We start from the raw sequence: 20530 nt of genomic DNA on the forward strand, positions 1-20530 counted from the left end.
AATCATACTTTTTATCTGTCTGAAACCCCCACTGCCATTACTAACTGGGCCTCGTCATTACATGCATGCTGGAGAGGGAGGCTACACATCAGATGATCTAACTGTGTGGATCCAGCTTTTTATTTCCAGGACTGAATTCAATAGTCACTATACTGTTTTACAGGAATCTTGTTATAGTAGACCCAGCTGAGACTTCCATCAGCAGAACAGGGAAGGAAGACTTGAATTCCCTCTGCCCACCCCCCACCCCCATCATAAAATCTACTTCAGAAGGCTGGAGGAACAGGGTTGAAACAGCATGGGAGCTGGGAAAGGTAATCACATTCTGCTGATAGAAGCCTCCATTGGATCAAAGAGCCTTCCGTCAGCAGAGGGGTACTAACTGGAAACAACCCATAATGCAGATGTCTACGCAAAACATGCTGGAGCAAAAAACCCTCACAATTTCCATGTTGCTCTAACTATGTCAAAATGTATATCTTCTTAATATGCGGTGGGTCAGTGATTGTTTGTTCTGCTGCAAAGCTTCGTGCAAGATGTACAGCAGACAATAAGAAGCTGAGCAATGAGCAGAGAAATCCATAGTACCTAAGATCTAAAAGAGCATGGAACTGGTTCAATGTGCCCAAGGGACTTAGAGGATTTATTTCTAGAATAGCAGCACCCCATCCATCCCATTGACAGCTTTTGAAACTGAAAGAACTTGCAAAAAGGGGAGAAGCACTTTGAATGCTTAGAGTGCGGAAAGAGCTTTGCTCACAGGACAAGCCTTAAAGAACATCAAAGAATTCACACAGGGGAGAAGCCCTATGAATGCACAGAGTGAGGAAAAGGCTTTGCTCATAGCACAAACATCAAGCAACATCAAAGAATTCACATGAAGAAGCCATAAAAGTTCTCAGACTGTGGAAAGCAATTCAAGCAGAGGTTGCACCTTGCCTCACATGAAATGATCCATTCAGGTGAGAAGCAGTATGAACGCTTTGTGTGTGGAAAGTGCTTTCGTCGGAGCACACAATGTAATTTGCATCAAAGAATTCACTCAGTAGTAAAGCTTTTTCAGTGCTCTGAGTGTGGAGTCCAGGACGTACTCTTGATTTGTTTTAAATGTTCATTGTTTTAACTTTTGTAAACCGCCCAGAGAGCTTCGGCTATGGGACAGTATATAAATGTAATAAACAAATAAATAAAGATTGTAAGATGGCATGGAAGCTTGCTCTTCACTCACACAAAGAAACCACACTAGTTATGCTCAAGCCCTTGTCTTTATATGAAATTCCTCTTCCAATCCTAGCCATGTTCTTTTGTTATCTACAGAGAAAGAAAAGTGCATGGCAGAGAAAACGCCTGCTGCTGTACCTGTTGTTCCATGTTTTCTATAGCTTTACGTTTCTCATCCTGCAATTCCTGTTTTTCCTTCTCTGCTTCCATCAATTTCTTTTCTAGTTGGGACTGATACTCGGACGATTCCTTCAAGCGGGTTTCAACAGTTGTCCGAACTTCCTCTGTCACCTGGACGGTGAGATCAATTCAGTTTAAAATGCACAGAATTCACTAGAGACATGCTCATATTCTATCATATTCCATATATCCTCCAGAGTGAAAAGTATGCTTGTGCTATCTAAAAGACAGGCAAACGCTTAAATTCTGTTATATTAGCCTCTCTCTGTCTCTGTCTCTTTTTTTTTATAGGGAAAAAAATACTGTTTGATGTAACAGACAAAGAACTAGTTGTTAGCTTGAGGAACTTGCTCTACAGATAAAGTCAGCCTGAGAAATACTCCTCTCTTCTTCTTTTTTAAAGGAAAAAAAAATACTGCTTGAATGTAATAGACAAAGGATAAGTTGTTAGCTCGAAGAAGTTGCTCTAAGGATAAGGCCAGTCTGAGAGATACTCCTGGGCCAACAGGATCTTTTATAGTCCCCCAGGGATAGGCCAATGAGAAGCAAAACACCAATAAAAATAAAAGATTTGCCACTGACCATTAGAACAGTCAGTATAAGTTGAAGGTGACAACCTAAACAGCCATTTGATGGTGCTGACTAGGAGGACGGGGGTCACCATTGCATCTCCGGATTCAATCCTAATCCACTTTAAAAAGATGGGCTCTGACAATATAGTTGAGTCCACTGTTTCAGTCCAGCAGAAAAGATGTATTAGCAGATTTTAAAGGTCGCCATGATACAGCAGCAATTCAGACAGGCTTGATGTGCACTGAACTCCGATTGCATACTGCTGCAAATGGAGGTATGCCAGCATATGGAGCGCTTATTTATTTATAAAAACATTTATATCCTGCCCTCTTGTCAACGACCTTCAAAGTGGCTCACGAACAACATTTAAAAACTGCCCATAAAATGAAAGCAGTACTTTCTTTTCTTTAAAACAAGCAAAACAAGAGGGCAATTTCACAACAGCCGAATCTTTAGAGCAAAACCATTCTTTTAGACCAAAGGCACTCTTTAGAAAGCCAAGATTTGGCTGCAGCAAGGTATACATGCAGACCTCATTGGGAAGGGTATTATTTGTTTATTTATTTATTTATTAGATTTTTATACCGCCCAATAGCCGAAGCTCTCTGGGCGGTTCACAACTCAGAACTCAGAACTCAGGTTCTGCCATCAAAATGGCCCCATCTCATATTTGGCTTGCCATGTTTTAGATGGCCCAGGACATATGTGTGACGGGGGCCATCAACAAGGGCTCAGTGACTGACCAAAACGCCCCAGCAGGTCTGCTCGTTAATGCATCCTGGGCTCAGAGTATTTAGTGGCTTAGACCATCAAAATCAGCATACTGAATTGGGCCTGGAAGGAAATTGACAGTCAGTGTAACTGAAATAGCATTGGGGTGATATGACCAGAAAGCCTTACACCAGACAATGGTTTGGCTGTTGTATTCTGAAGCAAGGAAGTTTCTGAACAATTTTCAAAGGCAGGCCCATATGGAGCGTATTACAATAATCCAACATGGACATCACTAGACCTGGTCATGGCCATTCGTGCACAGGAAAGGACATAGCTGGAGAGTCCTCCTGGCTACAGCTGTCACCTGGGCATCCAGAAGAGCTACCTCTGGAAGGACTCCCAAGCTTCGCTCCTGGTTCTTAAGGGAGCTTTTCTCTTCCTACCATAGGTCACAGTGAGAAAGCTGTACTTGCACAGGCTAATTTATAGCTAGCAAGTAGTATGAATAGTATCATCACCTGCTTTTCTTTGTTAAGGGATTCTTCAAGGCTCACAACCATCGCTCGGTACTGCTCCACGTTGCTTGTGGCGGTCTTCAGCCTTTCCTTTAAATCGTTGACTTGCTCGTCAGATTGCCTCAATCGACTCACAAGATCATCCATATCCTCACTTGTGCTTGGCTGGCCTAAAAAATTTAGAACCATTACATTAAATAAGTTTCCAAGGAATACCGTGTTAATGTTGGCCAGGTTTGCATGATCGGGGAAGGAAAACAGGCCATCGTAGGTTATTTTCCGAGCCGCGCATGTCAGTTGCGGACCGCATCATGACCATAATACAAATTGTTGAACTTTGTAAGCCAAGCATATGCGTTTCTTACATTACTGTCACCTAGACTGAATCCAAACCAGGTTATTCACACTTGGAAAGGAAAGGAACCTCTCGTGCAAGCACTTGAGTCATTGCTGACTTCCAGAGGACCGCCTGCTTTCGCTGACGTTTCCTTGGCAGACTTTGTAGCGGGGTGGTTTGCCATTGCCTTCCCCAGTCGTAGTTCCCTTTCCCCCAGCTAGCTGGGTACTCATTTTACCAACCTCGGAAGGATCGAAGGCTGAGTCGACCTGAGCCGGCTGCCTGAGAACCAGCTTCCGCTGGGATCGAACTCAGGCCGTGGGGAGTTTTGGCTGCAGTAACTGCTGCTTACCACTCTGCGCCACACGAGGCTCCCATTTAAAATCAGGGCGAAAAGTTCATCATGAAATCAACTCCTATTGATTCCAATGAGAAGTAGTGCAACCGAGTCTGTGTCCCTGCTGAAGATCATATAAACCTCCTTTAAAAATAATACTTGACAATCTTGAAGGAACAAGTAGACCAAGATAAAATTAAATGAAATAAGTGTTACTCAGAAAGTAGTCTGCATAACTGACAACATTCAAGCCCTATCTTAGGCGCTTGCCTCCTCAAATTTGGGCATACTGAATTCCACTGGCTTTAACAATGCTAAGGTTGCTGTCCCATGTTGACCAGTACTCGACAAAGGTTCAAGTTGGCAAACATTTGTTTTTTCTTACCTTCACCAGGAGTTCGCTGCAATGACTGGGAGGCCAACTGAGCCTCCATGTTATGAAGCTGTTGTTTCAATGTCGCAATGTCCTTTTGGGCATTCTTCAGCAGTTCTTTCGTATTAATGTGAAGGTTCATTTCAGTCTCAAGTTGCCTTTTAGTATCCAACAAATGAATCTGAATAGAAGCACACATACCTTACTTCAAAGTCAGACTGACCAAAATGTAACTCGGCTGGAAGCAGAAGTAGAATTTTTATATAAACCTTAGCCAAGGTTGAAGTATCGGTTTGGCCTCCTCTCTCAAAAACCCACCCATAATAGAATGCAATCATAAAATACTTCTAAAAGTGGTATCCTTGTTTTCATCACTAAACATGAAAAAAAAAATCTACAAAAGAATTTTTTTAAAAAGGCTTAAGTTACCAAGCTTCCTGTAAGCAGTTGAAACCAACCGCACTCTGTCCACAGATTTATTAAAAACTGGCCACCCTGTTTCCCATGTCTGCTATTTTGCATAGCACAGAACAGGGGCGCTGAACCTCTTTCAGCCTGAGGGCCGAATTCCATTTCAGAGAAGGTCCTGGGGGCCGCATGGTGGGTGGGGCCTAGGGCAAAAAAAGGGCGGGGCCAGAAATACCAAAAAAAATTAGCTGAAAGCTCACTGCCAGGAACAAAGCCTTAGGAGAGACATCCAACCTTTTAGAACGGGGGAAAGACAGCACAAAAAGTGAGGAACCACCAAATAAGGGGTGGGGCCAAGAGGAAGGGGCGTGGCCATGTGGGGAGCCCCAACGGGTTGGATTAGGACTCCGCCTGGGCCAGATTTGGCTCTGGGCCTAAGGTTCTGCACTCTCACTATAGAAGATGATTTGGAGCTGAAGTGAGTTATCGGATGCTCCTGGCTCTTTTAAGGGAAGGGGATCAGAAAGCAATAAAAGAGAGGCATAGAGAAGGTATACGAACTCTGCACCACAAGAAGTATCAGAAGACCGCAAAGACAGACTTGCCCAGTGATGACAAACCGTTCTAGCAAGTCCATAGTATGTGAAAGCGCCATTCTAGGGTGCTGTAAAGTAGATTTGCAGCCCCGTGTGCCTTGGGGTGGTCTTGCCTACACTCTATGAAGCTGCAGAGCAGGCAGCACTGAAGAAGAGGCAGGGAAGAAAAAAAGAAAGCCTGACTTTGTACCATACGCAGGTTCCTCCTGCTGCCCAGGAGAGCCACGAATGCCAGCTCCTTGTGTCAGCATTCAGCTTAAAACCATATCTGAGATCCACCTTCTTGCATCCCCGTCAGCATTGCCTTTTCCTGGATTCCAAACTCAAATGCGGCAATTCTAGACACCCTTCTCACCTTATGAAACAGAACTCCTCCCATTCATCCCTAACCTAGAAGCAGCCCCTGCCAAACCCCTGACATCCCCGATCCATATTGTTTACCCACAAGACAGGATAAGGTCACTTTTTAACCTTCTTATCATGGCACAGTGGTGGGACCATGTTGTAAAAACTGTTCACTGAACTTCCGTAAACCGCCCAGAGAGCTCCGGCTATGGGGACAGTATAGAAATGTAATAAATAATAACAACGAAGATTCCCCCTTTAAAAATCTTATTTTCACATCATGAGTGGCTCCAAAGACACATGAAGCTAAAGAAAATAGTTGCAGACACTGGGCAGCATCCAATACTGTCATTATGCCGCTACTCATTCTGTTGTGCCAGCAGGTCCCAATCCCCAGTGCAATGGGAACTTAGCACTTCCTAAAGCAACTCTGGAATTGAGCAGAAATGCTAGTTTCTGGAAAGGGGCAGGTCAATGGAGCGCCCTCCTGCAAGCTCTGTGGATCTGCCCAGTTCCGGAAATGAGCCCTTCCGCTCATTTCAGATTGCTTTGGGGGCCAGTAGCTTCCCACGCAGCCAGCATTGGATACAGCCCAATGTTCTGCAAACACTTGAGCAACAGTTTGCACGGTGTCGTAATAGGTAGGTGTGGCGTTACACCCCACAAGTCAGTTCCCTAATGTACGTCCAAATTTGTAAGTCTATTGTGTTTAGAATGTTGACCTGAGTGGGTGGAGATTGAATATCTTAGGAGGGGGGAGGAGGATTTATAAGGGAATGACTGAGGTGATGGTGGGGTTGTTGTTTTTGAAGTACTTGGGTTCGAGGGGAGAATTAGAGGATCAGGGTAGAGAGGGGTGTCTTTTGAGTGTAGTGTGCATATAGTCAGTTGGTGTATATTAAACAATCCTGATAATAAAGGAAGTTCAAGAGTGAAGCAGTGAGGGAAAGGAAAGCGTGTATAAGAGAGAAAGGATTGGATGAGAGGTTTTAACAAGGATCTGAAAAGTTTTATTATAAAACAAAGTCTGTGAACATTGAAATGAATTTTTATTCAGTTTGTTTTACTACCACAAAAAATCCCACGTGCCTCCTTGGCATTTATCATCTGAAGTTATATACCTATAACACCCGTTCTGACATTAATTCACCATCAGCACATGTAATTCACAGCGCATTATTTTATTCCTGAAATTGTTCCTGTGTAACCCCGTTCTCCACATAGTTTGTAGAAAGGTGGTGTTTGTCCCTCACCTCAGGCTCCTAAAGTGGTGGTGCTTAGCTTGAGCAGGGAGTGTCCGCAGACACAGGCCTGCTGTAAAGAGCCTGTGTCGTGGCAGTAGGTACTATAGCAGCTCCCACACTTGTGAAAGCAGAGGGATCTCTTTGGACTCAGTTTCAATTTTATGCGCATGTACAGGATACCTTTATATTCAACCTTATGATTTGAAGAAATGAGATATTAACTAATTAAACTCTCTTCTGGTATCTTGAACTAGGAATGAATCCAGGCTCATTTATCTTCCCTCTCAAACATCAGTAACTCAGGAAAGGAGAATCATGTGATCGGCTTGTGGCTTTTATTTCTAATACTTACATCTTGATTTTTGGTGAGGGCATGCCTTTGTTCCGCCTCATTTTCCAGTTTTTTCTTCAGCTGGGCTATTTCCCGTTCCAGCTTCTCTATTTGGTTATTGAGCCTCTGTTGAGTGTCTGTCTCGGCCCTTTCCAGTATCACCTAGTAAGAGCAAGACGTTTTTACATGGATCACCTCTGCCAAATCATGCTCAAGGGAGGTGAGCTTCCAAATAGTTTTTATTAAGCCCCTTACACACAGTAAACGTAAATGTAGAAACATATATGCAGTTCCAGAACAGGTGTTCCCCGCGCACCCATTATTGTGACCGCAAAGCCAGAGAGTATGCGGAAAAAAAGACGATAGAACATACCTGAATAGATTGTAGATTAGTAAGCAATAGATTTTGTCCCCTTTCTTTCGCTATTAAAGATTCTCTTTGCTGAGTCAGACGAACCTCGGCCATTTTCAAGATATCTTTTTCTTTTTTCAAATTCTCGGCTCTGACCTTAGGAAGAGATGACATTTGATTCAGTGAATTTGAATTTTATTATTCAGGCAACCCAGCATGGGTTTTAGCCAGATACAAGAGTCGTGATTACATTACATTACATTACAGCATTGTACTAAACTTCAAATATTGAACTTTTACATATAAAACATCATATATGGTGCTGGGATTTTTACCAGCAATCTTAGTTATCATCAGGGGACACTAAGTCTTTCCTAATTTTTGCTGCTTTCGCTGCAAAGCAAGCCAGGTTTAACGAGATGGATTTCGCAGTGTTTGTGAATAGGTAGCCAATTTTATCCAGATCTGTATAATGAGTAATTGAAGCCAGAAATCTCACTAGATGTTTATAGCTAGGGGTGTTGTATAGTTTACAGTATGGAACATAATGAACTGTACCCTCTACTGCTTGGTCACCACAAATACATAAACGTTGTTCTCTAGGGATGCTTTTGAAACTCCCCTCTTTAAAGTTGGATTCAATGTTAATTAATCCAATCCTGGTAAAGTTAAGTGCTGATATCTAAGTAGATCTAAGTTATTCGTCTGAAACCTCAATTCACATTAATATCCAGTCATTTGTGTATATAAGGCCAAAATAGTTTAATAACTCATGCTTAGTTAGCTCATCTGTTCCCTAAATACAAAAATGTATCAACCAGCTCTATAAATGAAGACAAGTGTATGATTCAAGGACGCTAAAATCTTCTCTAGCTATTACTACTGTAAAGTACCTACAATTCTGCCATATTCGTCCTCCAAGGGGTCCCTTGTAGCTTACATACTTTGTCTCTTCTTGACTGACAGGGATTGGCTCTCATCAATCAATCAATTAAAGCAGGGGTAGGCAACAGGGTGCCCGTGAGCTCCAGTTCACCCTTGGCCGCCATTTTTGGCACCCACCAAGATGCCCAACCCTTCCCACTTTTATTTTATTTTTATTTTTTTTTACAAATTTTCTTACCAGTAGTTAGGATTGCTTCAAAGCAAAGTGCTCCCATGCTCTTTCCCCATAAATGCCTCTGGGCCACACATGGGGGGGGGGGGGGTCAGAGCTATTCTTTGGAAATGAAGATGGTGGGTAGCTGCAGGTTGATGTGTTCTTCTGCAGTGCATCCAGCCACCAGGAAGAGGTGCTCAGGACAGTTTGTCAAACTGCAAAATGTGCCCAGGCCCCCCCAAAAAGGTCGTCTACCTTTCAGTTAAAGAATGTGCCTCTTGCGCAGTCACGAAAAAAATGGCAATTAACAGAAATGAACTGCACTAGTTACCTCTGCCACAGCTAGTTTTTCATTGGCTCCTCTCAAGTCTTGTGTCATGGTGTTGATGATCTGTTCTTGCTTCTGAGTGGTTGCTGAAAGCTTCTGGATTCTCTCGTGCAACGATGTTATCTCTCTCCGATAGCCTTCTACGTTATCTTGCAGCATCTCGTAACTTTACAAGGAATTAACATAGGTAAGACTTAGTTTGACCAATTTGGCATGACAAAATAAAATAAAAATTACAAAAAGGTTTCACTAAAATCATAAAAGGAACAAACAAAGTGATGGGAAAGTCCAACAGGTTTTTACAGTGGTAGAGTTAATTGATAAACCTAGGGACTTCGAAAATAGCAAAGTGTGCCATAAATATAACTACCATTTTTAGATGATATAAAACAGGTGGGTCCATGGAACAAAATGGTGCAGTGTGGAATGCTTCATTTCAGGGTTCCAGCTCTCCTCCAGCCCCTCCCTGGTTATCCTTCCCCCCTCCAACAGTCAGTCAGTATTCCATGTACAACAAGCTTGTATCGTCCTCATGTACTAACATCGTCCTCATGTGCAGTTTCTGAACAGTTTTCAGATATTGTACGAATCATGGTTACCTCAAAAAAGGAAGGAAGGCGCACTACCCAGCATGGCCACCTCCTAACCTTAGGTAGATCAGACATTCTTAGGCCTGCCCTGTTCCTTGAAGTAACTTTTCCAACTACAAGGGGCCACAGAACTGTGGGTTTTGCGGTACAGATAGCATATGCTACTTCTAATGAGGGAATTGTGAAGTTAATTGTACAGGAGCCTTTTATTAGCACGCCTAAACATTGTCTTACCGCTTGGAGGCAAATTCAAGTTGGGTGGAAATCTTTGTATTCTGTGACCTCAAGTCTGTAACCTGTTCTTGAAGCTTCTCATTTTGTTCATTCAGCAGTTTGTCATTCTCTGCTTTTTCTTTCTTGTAGCTCTCAAAAAATTCCTGCAGCTGTAGAGAGTGTTGTCCACATGTTAACAGATTCAACGGTGAAATAGAAAAGTGCTAGTTTTGTGTGTGAGGATAAATGTATTTGGAGAAAGACCAATTGGTACCTGCTTAAGAGCGGCCTTTGCTTCTGCTGCTTCCGTTGACTCAGAGGCTGCTCCAGAAACTGGCGTTGACATGGCCTGAGGAGTGCCTGATAAGCGTTTAGGGGTTGACATCAGAGACATTTCCTCTGGCAAGATGCTCGGAACTATACAAAACCAAAAAAGCATAATTTACAACCCAGAGAGAAGAAATCAAAATATCCCTTGTTTATTACATGTTTATACTCCCCTGCCTCCAAGGCGCTCAGGCTGGTGTGCTTGGTGCTCTCCTCGCCCCACCCTATTTAATCCTCACAACAACCCTGAGAAGCAAGTTAGGTTTAGAGAGAACGACTGGCCCAAGATCATCTAGGGAGCTTCAACCCAAGTCCCTGTCCAACACTCAAGCTGCTATCCCACATTGGCTCTCGTTCACATTCATTGGCCAGAACTTCCCGTAATGACACTGTAGTGGGTTCTGGAATTCTGCACTAGAAACCCCAAATTCTAAGACCAAAGTCCACGTTTTTGTTTAATTTAGGCCCCATGGTTTGACCAAATGATCACCAAGGCATTACAATGCATTACAATACAGAATCAACCCAGTAGTGCCTGTTCCTCTGGCTAAGGCCAGAAGGCAGAGTGTTTTTTTCTCCTTTGCTTCCTGACTGGCAAGGCATTTCTACAATGGGGTAAATTCTACGAACAGGACAAATCTTCATAAATATACATAGGTGTGTCGTATCTGTGCACAACTGCACAATTTGTCATTGGGAATTTCAATTCTTTTGGTGAATGACCAGAAAAGAAAGATTAGAAAGACACAGAATGGGGGTCAGGGAATTGTCAGCCATACCCTATTCGAGGTACTGCATTCCCATTAAAACATCATTTTACAGAGAATGGTTGTTATTGGGTGGATTAAAAATATAATAAAGAAATAACAATTTACAGCTTTCACAATGAGATCACTACTACATATCTAGCTCTCCTGTTACTGTTTGCTGGAAGGCAGGTGGCTAGTCCCACAGGTAGGGCAGGTCTCTTACTGCCTTCCCCAACCTATCTAGAACTCCTGTTACTGTTGCGCACATAAGTTTCATCTTCCTAGCTCAGAAAAAAGGGCTGCCATAATAAATTTAAAGCATGAGCTTTTACAGTGCTACAAAACTCTTTGTTGTTTTGCTTCAACAGACGAACAGAGCTATCCCTCTGGAAATCCTCCCAGTTAACATTCTTGAGGATGGCACATGTCATAATCTTCTCGACCTTACAGAGACTGGCTGGAAGTGTGCTGTTCTCCCCAATTCCCACAGCCTCTTGCAAAATTCTCAGCTAAAGCTTTTGGAAAATAAAAAAAAATTAAATCTCATGTGTTGCTGAACACATGGCTCAAAACTGAAATTGTTTCTGCAAGATCAACTGTGACGTACGCAAAGAAACTGATGTAATATAAAATGTGACATTGGATCTGAACTCTTCCTCCACAGGAGTTTAGCAAACTGCTCCAATCATTAACCTGAAAAAAGGTTAGGACAACTTTGGGGACATTTCTACCCACTCTGTTTCTCACTGTATGTCACTAGATCATCATCAGCCTAAACCTTACTTCTGTCATAATTCATCAAGGCATGTTTGCATTATGGATCTCACCCTACCTTGCAACGGAATGTTAACTCCAGTTGTTTGTGCCAGTAAGATGCGATACATATCACGCTGACGAACTATGGAGTCCACCAGCTGCATCTGGTGGTGGCGTGACTCACGCAACTTTTCTAGCTCAGTGATAGCTTCGCCAAGTTGACCCTGAAGCTCAGAAATCCTGTTATAGCCAGAAAACAATTTTTTACTAATCTTGAAATATGAATTTTAGGCAGCCAAAGATGATTAAAATCAACAGAACGTTGGTTTAATGGACATAATGTTGAACTAGGAGCCTGGAATCCAAAGGGCAGATATGAGCTAGGCTCCCTTATCGCAACGTGTACAAAAAGGTTATGGATAGGGCTTTAGAGATGCGGAAAATTCCCTGAACGCATTCATTCAATATCAAAATTCTTTTAGCTTCTTCACATTTTGTTCCTGAACAGTAACTCCAGATTCTCTCAAATTGTGCTTGTGAACTTCTGTGGCAATTCTAGGCATGAGAAAAGATGATAGTGTCAAGACTGAGAAGCTTTTAACAATAAGGGCTAGAACCTTGATGCAAAAAGCAGCAATGAGCCAGCACAGGGACAGAAAAAAGATAATAAGCTTAGTGAAAAATCGAAATCACTAATATCTACTGAGGTGCAAGCATGGCATCATTAGCTGCAAGTTAATGACCCTGTTCAGACGACACACTAAACAATGGTGGTTAAGCATTTTGAGCTAAACATTATGGCTTAGCGGGTCAAGTGAACCATTCCTAACCATGGTGGCTACATAACCACGGTTTAAACACACTCACTAACCATTTGCTGCAAAAGGGTTAGCAGCCTAGCCATGGTTTAGCATGTTGTCTGAACAGGCCCAATTTGTGCTATCAAAAATGTTCAGAGTTACCAAAAGAAGAGTACGTTACAGATACGACCAAGGCAACAATAGTGTGTTTGACCCATTTTCACATTTTGCCATTAAAGATTTAAATAGTTCTTACCAAATTACTTTATTAGAACAAGAATATCAGCATGTACAAGAGCCTTGTTTCTGAATGTTTAAGCACATTACCAACGGTACATACTTCGATGAAGTGGTTTCTTGCTCCTCTTTCTCTTTAGTTTCACCCAGCTCTCGAAGAGCTACTAAGAGGCGTTGATTTTGCTGTTGAAGCTCCTCAATGTTTCTGTAGGAGACCAGGTGCTGGCTTATTACTTCGGAAGAGCTGCTGATATCAGCAGAACTCACTTCTTCATCACGGATAACATGATTGCCTCGGGCTTCTTCGAGTTCCATCAAAAGCACTCTTATCTTTAAAAAGAAAATAGACCATTCATACTAGAGAACTACAGCTTCCAATGCTCTGTTGGAATAGTGATGGAAGGGGAAATCACACCAAATAAAGCTAAGGGTTAATTTATTCTTAGTTAGTAGGTGCAATAGCAAGGGTCACTCAAGGTGCACAGCTCACTAACAGGTCTGGATGCACCAGGGAGCCTTGGGTTCAAACTGGGATCTCACAAGGGGTGGGGTGGGGGAGGAATGGCATCTATGGTTTTAATTTTTGTGAACCGCCCAGAGAGCTTCGGCTATTGGGCGGTATAGAAATGTAATAAATAAATAAATAAATCTAGCAGCCTGGTGGAGTCAAACCATTTCCCTTTTTAGCCTGGGTTCTTTGTGTATAAAAAGACTAGCATATTTAGTATGTTCTGTAGTAGTAGTGGCTTCATTCTACGCCCTTATCTGGACAGAGATAGCCTAGCTACAGTTATCCATGCTCTGATAACCTCTCGTTTGGATTACTGCAATGCATTATACATGGGGCTGCCTTTGAAAACGGTCCGGAAGCTTCAGCTGGTACAAAACAGGGCAGCCCGTTTACTAACAGGGACTGGCCGATGAGATCACATTACGCCAGTCCTTTTACAACTTCATTGGCTGCCAGTCCAGGTCTGGGCCCGATTCAAAGTGCTGGTATTGACATTTAAAGCCCTAAACGGTTTGGGGCCAGGTTATTTGAAGGAACGCCTCCTCCCATATGTACCTGCCCAGACCTTAAGATCATCTACAGGGGCCCTTTTCCGTGAGCCCCTGCCAAAGGAAGTGAGGCAGGTGGCTACTAGGGGGAGGGCTTTGTCCACTGTGGCACCCCGGTTGTGGAATGAGCTCCCCAGAGAGGTCCGCCTGGCGCCTACACTGTACTGCTTTCGTCGTCAGCTGAAGACCTTTTTATTCTCTCAGTATTTTAACACTTAATTTTAACTTAAATTTAAATTTTACTGTTCTAACTCTGTATTTTAATCTTATATCAATTTTGTTGCGTGGTTTTATCCTGGTTGTGCTTTTTATACTGTATTTTGTAATTGTGCTTTTAACATGTTGGTTGTTTTATTATGGTTTTAACTTTTGTGAACCGCCCAGAGAGCTTCGGCTATTGGGCGGTATAAAAATGTAATAAATAAATAAATAAATTCTGTTAGAAACCTAGACTGATTTACATTGCTGTCACACTTCTGGCTGCTTAGTCAGGAGACTGTTTTATGACCTGTATAGTTTGCCAAGTTCTTTATTTTTTGGATTCAGCCGGCTTTATTCAGCTATTTCTGCTAACACGCTGCATGCCAATTACTCAGGTTTCTCTGTCTGTGTGTCCATCCCCTCTTGTGCCATCCAACCTGAAAAATATTACCTGCTCTGCAAAATCTGCTGCAGAAAGTCCCCCAACCCTTGGGATCTCAGACTATGGTTTTTGGCAGAATATCTACTCTGGCTCTTACTTCCAAGTGAAACAGTTAATCAGGTCAAAGGCTTGCAGGAATGTGCTGTCCCCGAACTAACCTGTTGTGAAAGATCTTTGACTTGGATTTCAAGTCTCTGGTTCTCTCTTTCAAGCATAGAGGCTCGCTTGTTTGCTTTATCAGCACCTTCTTGCAAGCGCTGGATTTCCTGTAAATCAAATAAAATCAATAAATTAAAAGCAGCAAAACAGCTGACTCAACAAAAAAGCAGCCAAAGCCACATTGTTAACCTGTTTGTGGGATGTCAGAAGGAAAAATGGCGGACACACACAGCCTGTGGAAACAAGGTATTCCACAACTCCAGGGCAACAGACAAGGCAGCTCTGAGAGGAGGTCAATCTGGTCCACAAGTAGAAACTTGAAGCAGAGACTCCTCCAGCGATCTCAGATTTGGGTGAAGCTCAAATGGCAGTAAGTGCTCCCTCACACATTACTCATCCATCTAAACAGGCCAATGTTGATAGTCACTGGACCTGTTCAGTCAACATGCTAAGCCATGGTTAGGCCGCTAACCCTTTTGCAGCAAGTGGTTAGTGAGCGTGTTTAAACCGTGGTTATGTAGCCATCATGGTTAGGAACGGTTCACATGACACACTAAGTCATGGCTAAGTCACACAACATGCTAAGCTATAAGGTTTAGCTCAAAACCCTTAACCATCATGGTTTAGCGTGTTGTCTGAACAGAGCCAATAAGAAGAAAACTGCCATCACACTTGCAACAAATCAACTACAAATACATCATTGTGTCAGGGAGAATGCTTCCTAGGCTAGAACACTAGTATGCTATATGCATGAAGTTTAAATATGTATATACAGGGGACCATTTAAATACATAATCCCCAATTGCAATCTGAAGCGGTCCAGTCCAGTCAAAGCTGCACTATGCATTTTGGCCACAATTGTGGATCTCAGGTCCAGAATACAAACTCTAATTATCTGCTACAATTTTACCAGAAATGTTGTGGGGACGGGGAGAAACAGCAGCTTAATTATGTGGCTATAAATTGTCCACAATAGTTAGGTCTGAAATCAGAAATGGGTGGGAAGTTCTAGAACTTTCTTCAAGGAGTAGCTGTACATGAAAAAAGACTCACTGGTCAAAACCAATAACATAGCTGGATAAATTTATAAAAGATATTTTATTTTGAATCCTAACTTCAGTTACTTTTTATACTAACCTTCATAGCTTGCTCAAGTTTCGCAGAAAGACTTGCTACAGCTTTTTGCGAGCGTTCGTATTCTTCACGTTGACGCTTCAGAATGGGTGCTTTGGCTTCTACCTCCTGCACTATTTCATCCAAGTACTTATTAATCCTCTTATTCTCTAATTTTTCCAGCAGCAGCTGATCCTGCGCTTCTATGTATGCATTGTAAAGCTGGGTGGAAAGACCAAAACACATGAACAATTCACCTCTCCAACATGCCAGCTAAAAAAGACAGGCATCAATTTATCTACTGGCACACATGTAATCACGAGATATCCTGTTCCCAGCATGTGTTCTGTTACTGTCTCGCCAATACCCTTTTGGAGAACTTGCCATGCAAACGACCCATGCAATCAGCCCCCACCCATGTGGTCATGTCATTCAACTCCTCCCCCACCCACCCCCAAATCCATAGGGTGCTTCATTGAAAAACAGATCTGACAATAGAAAGTGATTTGGCCAACAGCAAGGCTGAAACAAAACAGAGAGGAACAGAGGCTTCAGATAAACTATTTAAAGCTGGAAGGTCTCGTTACAGGACCAATGAACTGATTATCCAGCACAAGCAAAGTATTCGTTTGGGACAAGAAGACAATATTCCCAGGAATCCTTGCTGTTCACTTTCAATAGCTTACAATATCTATCTTCAACAGCAGCACTCATTCATTCATACACATGGATAAATGCACCGAAATCAATGGGGTGTGCATACTTGCAAATTTGTGCAAATTTGCAGCTAGCAAGTGTACTTTCTTCACAAGTCATCTTCTCAATTGAGTCCATGAAGAAGGCCTTCATCTTTGCAAACAGCTACCCCACAATGCGATTTAGGAAGAACCCAAATGTACAAACTGTGCACACCATAGCCTCCTTCCTTTCCCTAGAAGGATCACGCTCAGAGAAAACTTATGAGGAGACTTTATTTCTCCTAGAAGAGCATTCAATTTAAAAATGGTCCCAGTGAATGAGGCTACAACCAAACAAAGACACACGAACTTGCAAGCTGTACCATCTACTTATTTCCTACCTCCGTTAATTTCATGCCAGGCTTTACCACCTTTGCTACTGCGGCAGCCGTAGGAGACATAGCCGCCAGCTCGTCCTCGGAAAGGATGGCCCCTAGTACAAAAAAAAAAAAAAAGGCCATCAAACATGTTTTTATAAAATGATCGTCATTACAGTGGGCAAACGAAATATCAAGGCTTCAAACTATGTGCCCTATTTTAATCAACACCTTGGCTGCATTCGAACACCATGTGCAAGTTTAGCCAGATGTGAGCAATGCCTCCCCACCACCACCGTCCAGTTCACACCCTGCTCTCCCCCTCATGCACAACCAGGAAGAGTCTGGAAGCTTCTTCTCCCATTTTTAGTTAACCACAGCTTGCCATGTTGTCTAAACCTGAAACTGTGGCTAATGTTAAGGGTGATTAATTTAAACCAGCTCCGGAAGCCACTATTTGAAATTGGTGTCTTTTCAATTAACTACAGTTAATGTTAACCACAGTTTGTCAGTCTAGATCACAAACTGCAGTTATCCAAAAGTAGACGCAATGCTTTTGATCCGCTCGTCCTGGTGGAGGTGAGAGTGCATGAGACTAGGCTTGTTCACATCTCACTAATCATTTAGCGTGACGTCCGAATGCAGCCACTGAGAAAAGTGACCCTGCACACCCACGTATGTGCAATCTCTGAATAAGCTTCACTGTTTTGGTTATCCTGTTTCTCAGCCTTCAAAGAAACAGCACACTGGAATTATTGAAGTATCTATATTAAAAGCAAAAAGAGTAAAGGGGCAAGAAGATTGCTCAAGAAAACCGTCTATATCCTGCAAATAATATTGAACATTATCACAAAACTAACTGGTTTTCAGAAGAGCTTTGGATATGGATTTCCAAATGCAAGAACAGTACAAAGTACTGTAGAGTAAGGTTATTTGTAATGCTAAATGTTCACTTTTTTATGAAGTCAATTTCCTAGGTGTCAACAAACCTTTACGCTTGGTGGCTGAAACCAAATCGTTTGCATTGTCCAACTCTTTCTCCAGCTTGCTTATCTTTTCCTTCAGTTCTTTTTCCACTGCAGCCTTCGATTGCTCCATCTCAGCCAAATGTTCTTGGATTTCTTTATTAGCTGAGAATGGTAGAAAAATAAATTGCTGACACGTCTGAAGAGTACATAACACTGCAAGACAATATCAGAGGTGCTAAAGGCACAATCCTATCCATGTTTTAGATAGAACGTGGCTGAGAAATGCTGGGAGTTGTAGGACTTTTTTTTTTTGTATATTCATACATAGGATTGTACCCTTAATGTTAAGGATGGGGAACCTCTGGATCACCAAGCTGGCCCATCAAATGAGGCCCATCCCTAAAAGCCCTACCCTCTGAGGGGAATCCCTGCTGTTATCTCTAATCACTGGTTGGAGATAACAGCCTGGATTCCCTTCAGTGTGTTGCTCGCCCTCCTAACTGGAAGGGAGAAAGGCATAGGGGAATTGGAATGATAGGACATAACATCAGGGATTCCTCTCCCCACTAGCTTCACCAACCCCACATCCTCTCCTATGAAGGAAGTCGTGGGCCAGGCAAGGCCACGTCGACGGAGGCATCAGCTGAAGGAACGCAGCTCCAGACATCACCTCGGTTGGGGAAAGCGGTCATGCAGCATAGCTGAAGCTCCGCTGGAGGAGCCTCCTGATGTCATTTGGCTAATGGAGGGCTGCTGTTTGTGTGATCCATCCATCCATCCAGAACTAGCTAACCACACCAGATATAGGTGATGACTGAAATCCCCTCTTTTAGCAATATAATTTGCAAAAACATTGGGCAAGAAAAGACCTGAAGATCAAGACCTGGATCCAAATAGCAAAAAACAAACAAACCCAAAAACCAAAACCAAAACAAAACAAAACTCACCCAATGTCACACTGAAACTGATGAAAGTGTCAAAGGCAGGTTTGATATGGAATGAGAGTCAATTAATGAACTGGCTAGCAATTTTAATAATTCAATATATTATGTTATTTGCTGCTTTGGTTTAAACCGAAATTGACTCTTTAAATACTGTGTCATTGTCATCTGGATGTTGTCAGAGTCCCTGAAGACTCTATGGAGGTATGTTTTGGCTGGATATACATCTTAAAAGCAAATAACAGTAAACAACTCCACTGGCCACAGAGAAACCCTTTAGCATAACTAAAGAGCTCTTTGGATTCCTAGTCTTGATTTTTCTCAGATTTAAATACTATAACTATAAAAGACGGAAGATACAAATAAGCTGCTAAAAAACAAAGGCGATGTTCTCCTATTCCTCACCTTCACCTGCCTCTTTCAGAAGTTTGTGAAGCTCCTCCACCGCTTGAGTCAACTCATTGCTTTTTGACTCCAGGTCATCTGCAGCACCCTAAAATGTAACATGTTGAAGCACCACATAATCAAATATATCGGCAAAAATACGCAGCACTTTTTAAAGCCTCAGGACATAGAGAAAGGGCAGATTGGGCTCATAGGATATTGTGGAGATTTGGAAGGGGGAGTTTGTAGAGTGCAAAAATTAGACCCCTAGCAAACAGAAGCCTAACCTCAACTCCTCTGCTAAATAAGTTGAAATAACATATATCATGCATATTTTCAAGCTTCTCTCAACTCGTGTGGCACAGAGTGGTAAGCAGCAGTTACTGCAGCAAAAACTCTCCCCACGGCCTGAGTTCGATTCCAGCGGAAGCTGGTTCTCAGGCAGCTGGCTCAAGTCGACTCAACCTTCCATCCTTCCTAGGTCGGTAAAATGAGTACCAAGCTAGCTGGGGGAAAGGCAACTGTGACTGGGGAAGGCAATGGCAAACCACCCCGCTACAAATTATGCCAAGAAAACGTCAGCGAAAGCAGGCATCCCTCTAGGAGTCAGCAATGACTCAAGTGCTTACACAACTATACTGTTCAAAACAGACATTCTATGGAAGTTGTCAGATTCTGTGCTTTGAAACAGACTAATAACGCAATTTATGATGTGGCGATATAAACTTGTCACAAGCAGGATCAGTATTAAGACATTCTGCATGAAACACACATAAGCTGTGCGGGCAAGCCACACACCCCAAAAACTGGGCCTCTATGGATTCTTCATGCAATGTTTACTGAGATACCAAGCTGCATTTTTTTTCTTCGAGATGAGAACACTTAAGAAAAATCAAGTCACTGCTAAATAACAGGTCACCTAATCTATTATCGTTCTCGCTCAAATTTCCCATGAGATACTTGCTTTTAATATGTTGCATTTCATATTAGTAAATGAATCCCAGCAGGCAGAAAAGTGGGTTAAATCTCCATTGATACAGATATGCAACATATGCAAAATGAAAATGAGATAGGACCAATGTCTACCCCAAAGTTTCCCAATCCTATAATTGAGGGATCAGGATCAACCTGTAGCCTCATGCGTTTGCTCTAAAATCCCTCCTTTTTTCACTTTTCGGTATTATCCACGGTTAGCGTTACATCTGCACCAAGGTTAATACTAATCATGGTTACTTTTAAAACAGAATCAGATACCACAGTTAAGACGATTTGCAAATCCTAAAGATTAACGTATTAACAGGATTTATTTTTTTTAAAAAATAAAGGACCTCAAGAGCTAGGCACTCCACAGCGGTTATACAAAGAACAAAACCTGCCTGCAAACTGACAGTGCAAAGCTGATGAAGCTAACGACGGTTGGTGTCAGCATGCCCTGCGCACCATGGTTAATGCAGTAAAGGGAAGGAAGGGGGCAATTTTGCAGGAAAGAGTTGGAAGTGAGAATGCGCTAGACATCAGCACCGATGGATGGTGCACATGCTTCCACATTGGTTTTGTCTTCCTTTTATTATTATTTATTTATTA

At 42.4% G+C, this 20530-nt stretch overlaps 1 protein-coding gene across 3 annotated transcripts in view; it reads right to left on the reverse strand.

Annotated features, from left to right (window-relative positions):
- TPR (translocated promoter region, nuclear basket protein) overlaps window positions 1-20530 on the reverse strand; it is a 72386-nt gene that overhangs the window by 37855 nt on the left and 14001 nt on the right. For all 3 annotated transcript variants that reach the window (XM_063134860.1, XM_063134850.1, XM_063134840.1), the window contains exons 9-23: window positions 18968-19055; window positions 17643-17783; window positions 16678-16769; window positions 15624-15821; window positions 14486-14593; window positions 12729-12955; window positions 11665-11828; window positions 10031-10173; window positions 9778-9926; window positions 8957-9119; window positions 7548-7682; window positions 7196-7336; window positions 4263-4431; window positions 3207-3373; window positions 1360-1512 (exon numbers count right to left, since the gene is read on the reverse strand). In XM_063134860.1, coding sequence (XP_062990930.1) covers window positions 1360-1512; window positions 3207-3373; window positions 4263-4431; window positions 7196-7336; window positions 7548-7682; window positions 8957-9119; window positions 9778-9926; window positions 10031-10173; window positions 11665-11828; window positions 12729-12955; window positions 14486-14593; window positions 15624-15821; window positions 16678-16769; window positions 17643-17783; window positions 18968-19055 — 2238 coding nt within the window. The remainder of the gene's footprint in view (window positions 1-1359; window positions 1513-3206; window positions 3374-4262; window positions 4432-7195; window positions 7337-7547; window positions 7683-8956; window positions 9120-9777; window positions 9927-10030; window positions 10174-11664; window positions 11829-12728; window positions 12956-14485; window positions 14594-15623; window positions 15822-16677; window positions 16770-17642; window positions 17784-18967; window positions 19056-20530) is intronic.

This window comes from Elgaria multicarinata, chromosome 1, assembly GCF_023053635.1.
Source record: "Elgaria multicarinata webbii isolate HBS135686 ecotype San Diego chromosome 1, rElgMul1.1.pri, whole genome shotgun sequence".
Taxonomy (NCBI): domain Eukaryota; kingdom Metazoa; phylum Chordata; class Lepidosauria; order Squamata; family Anguidae; genus Elgaria; species Elgaria multicarinata.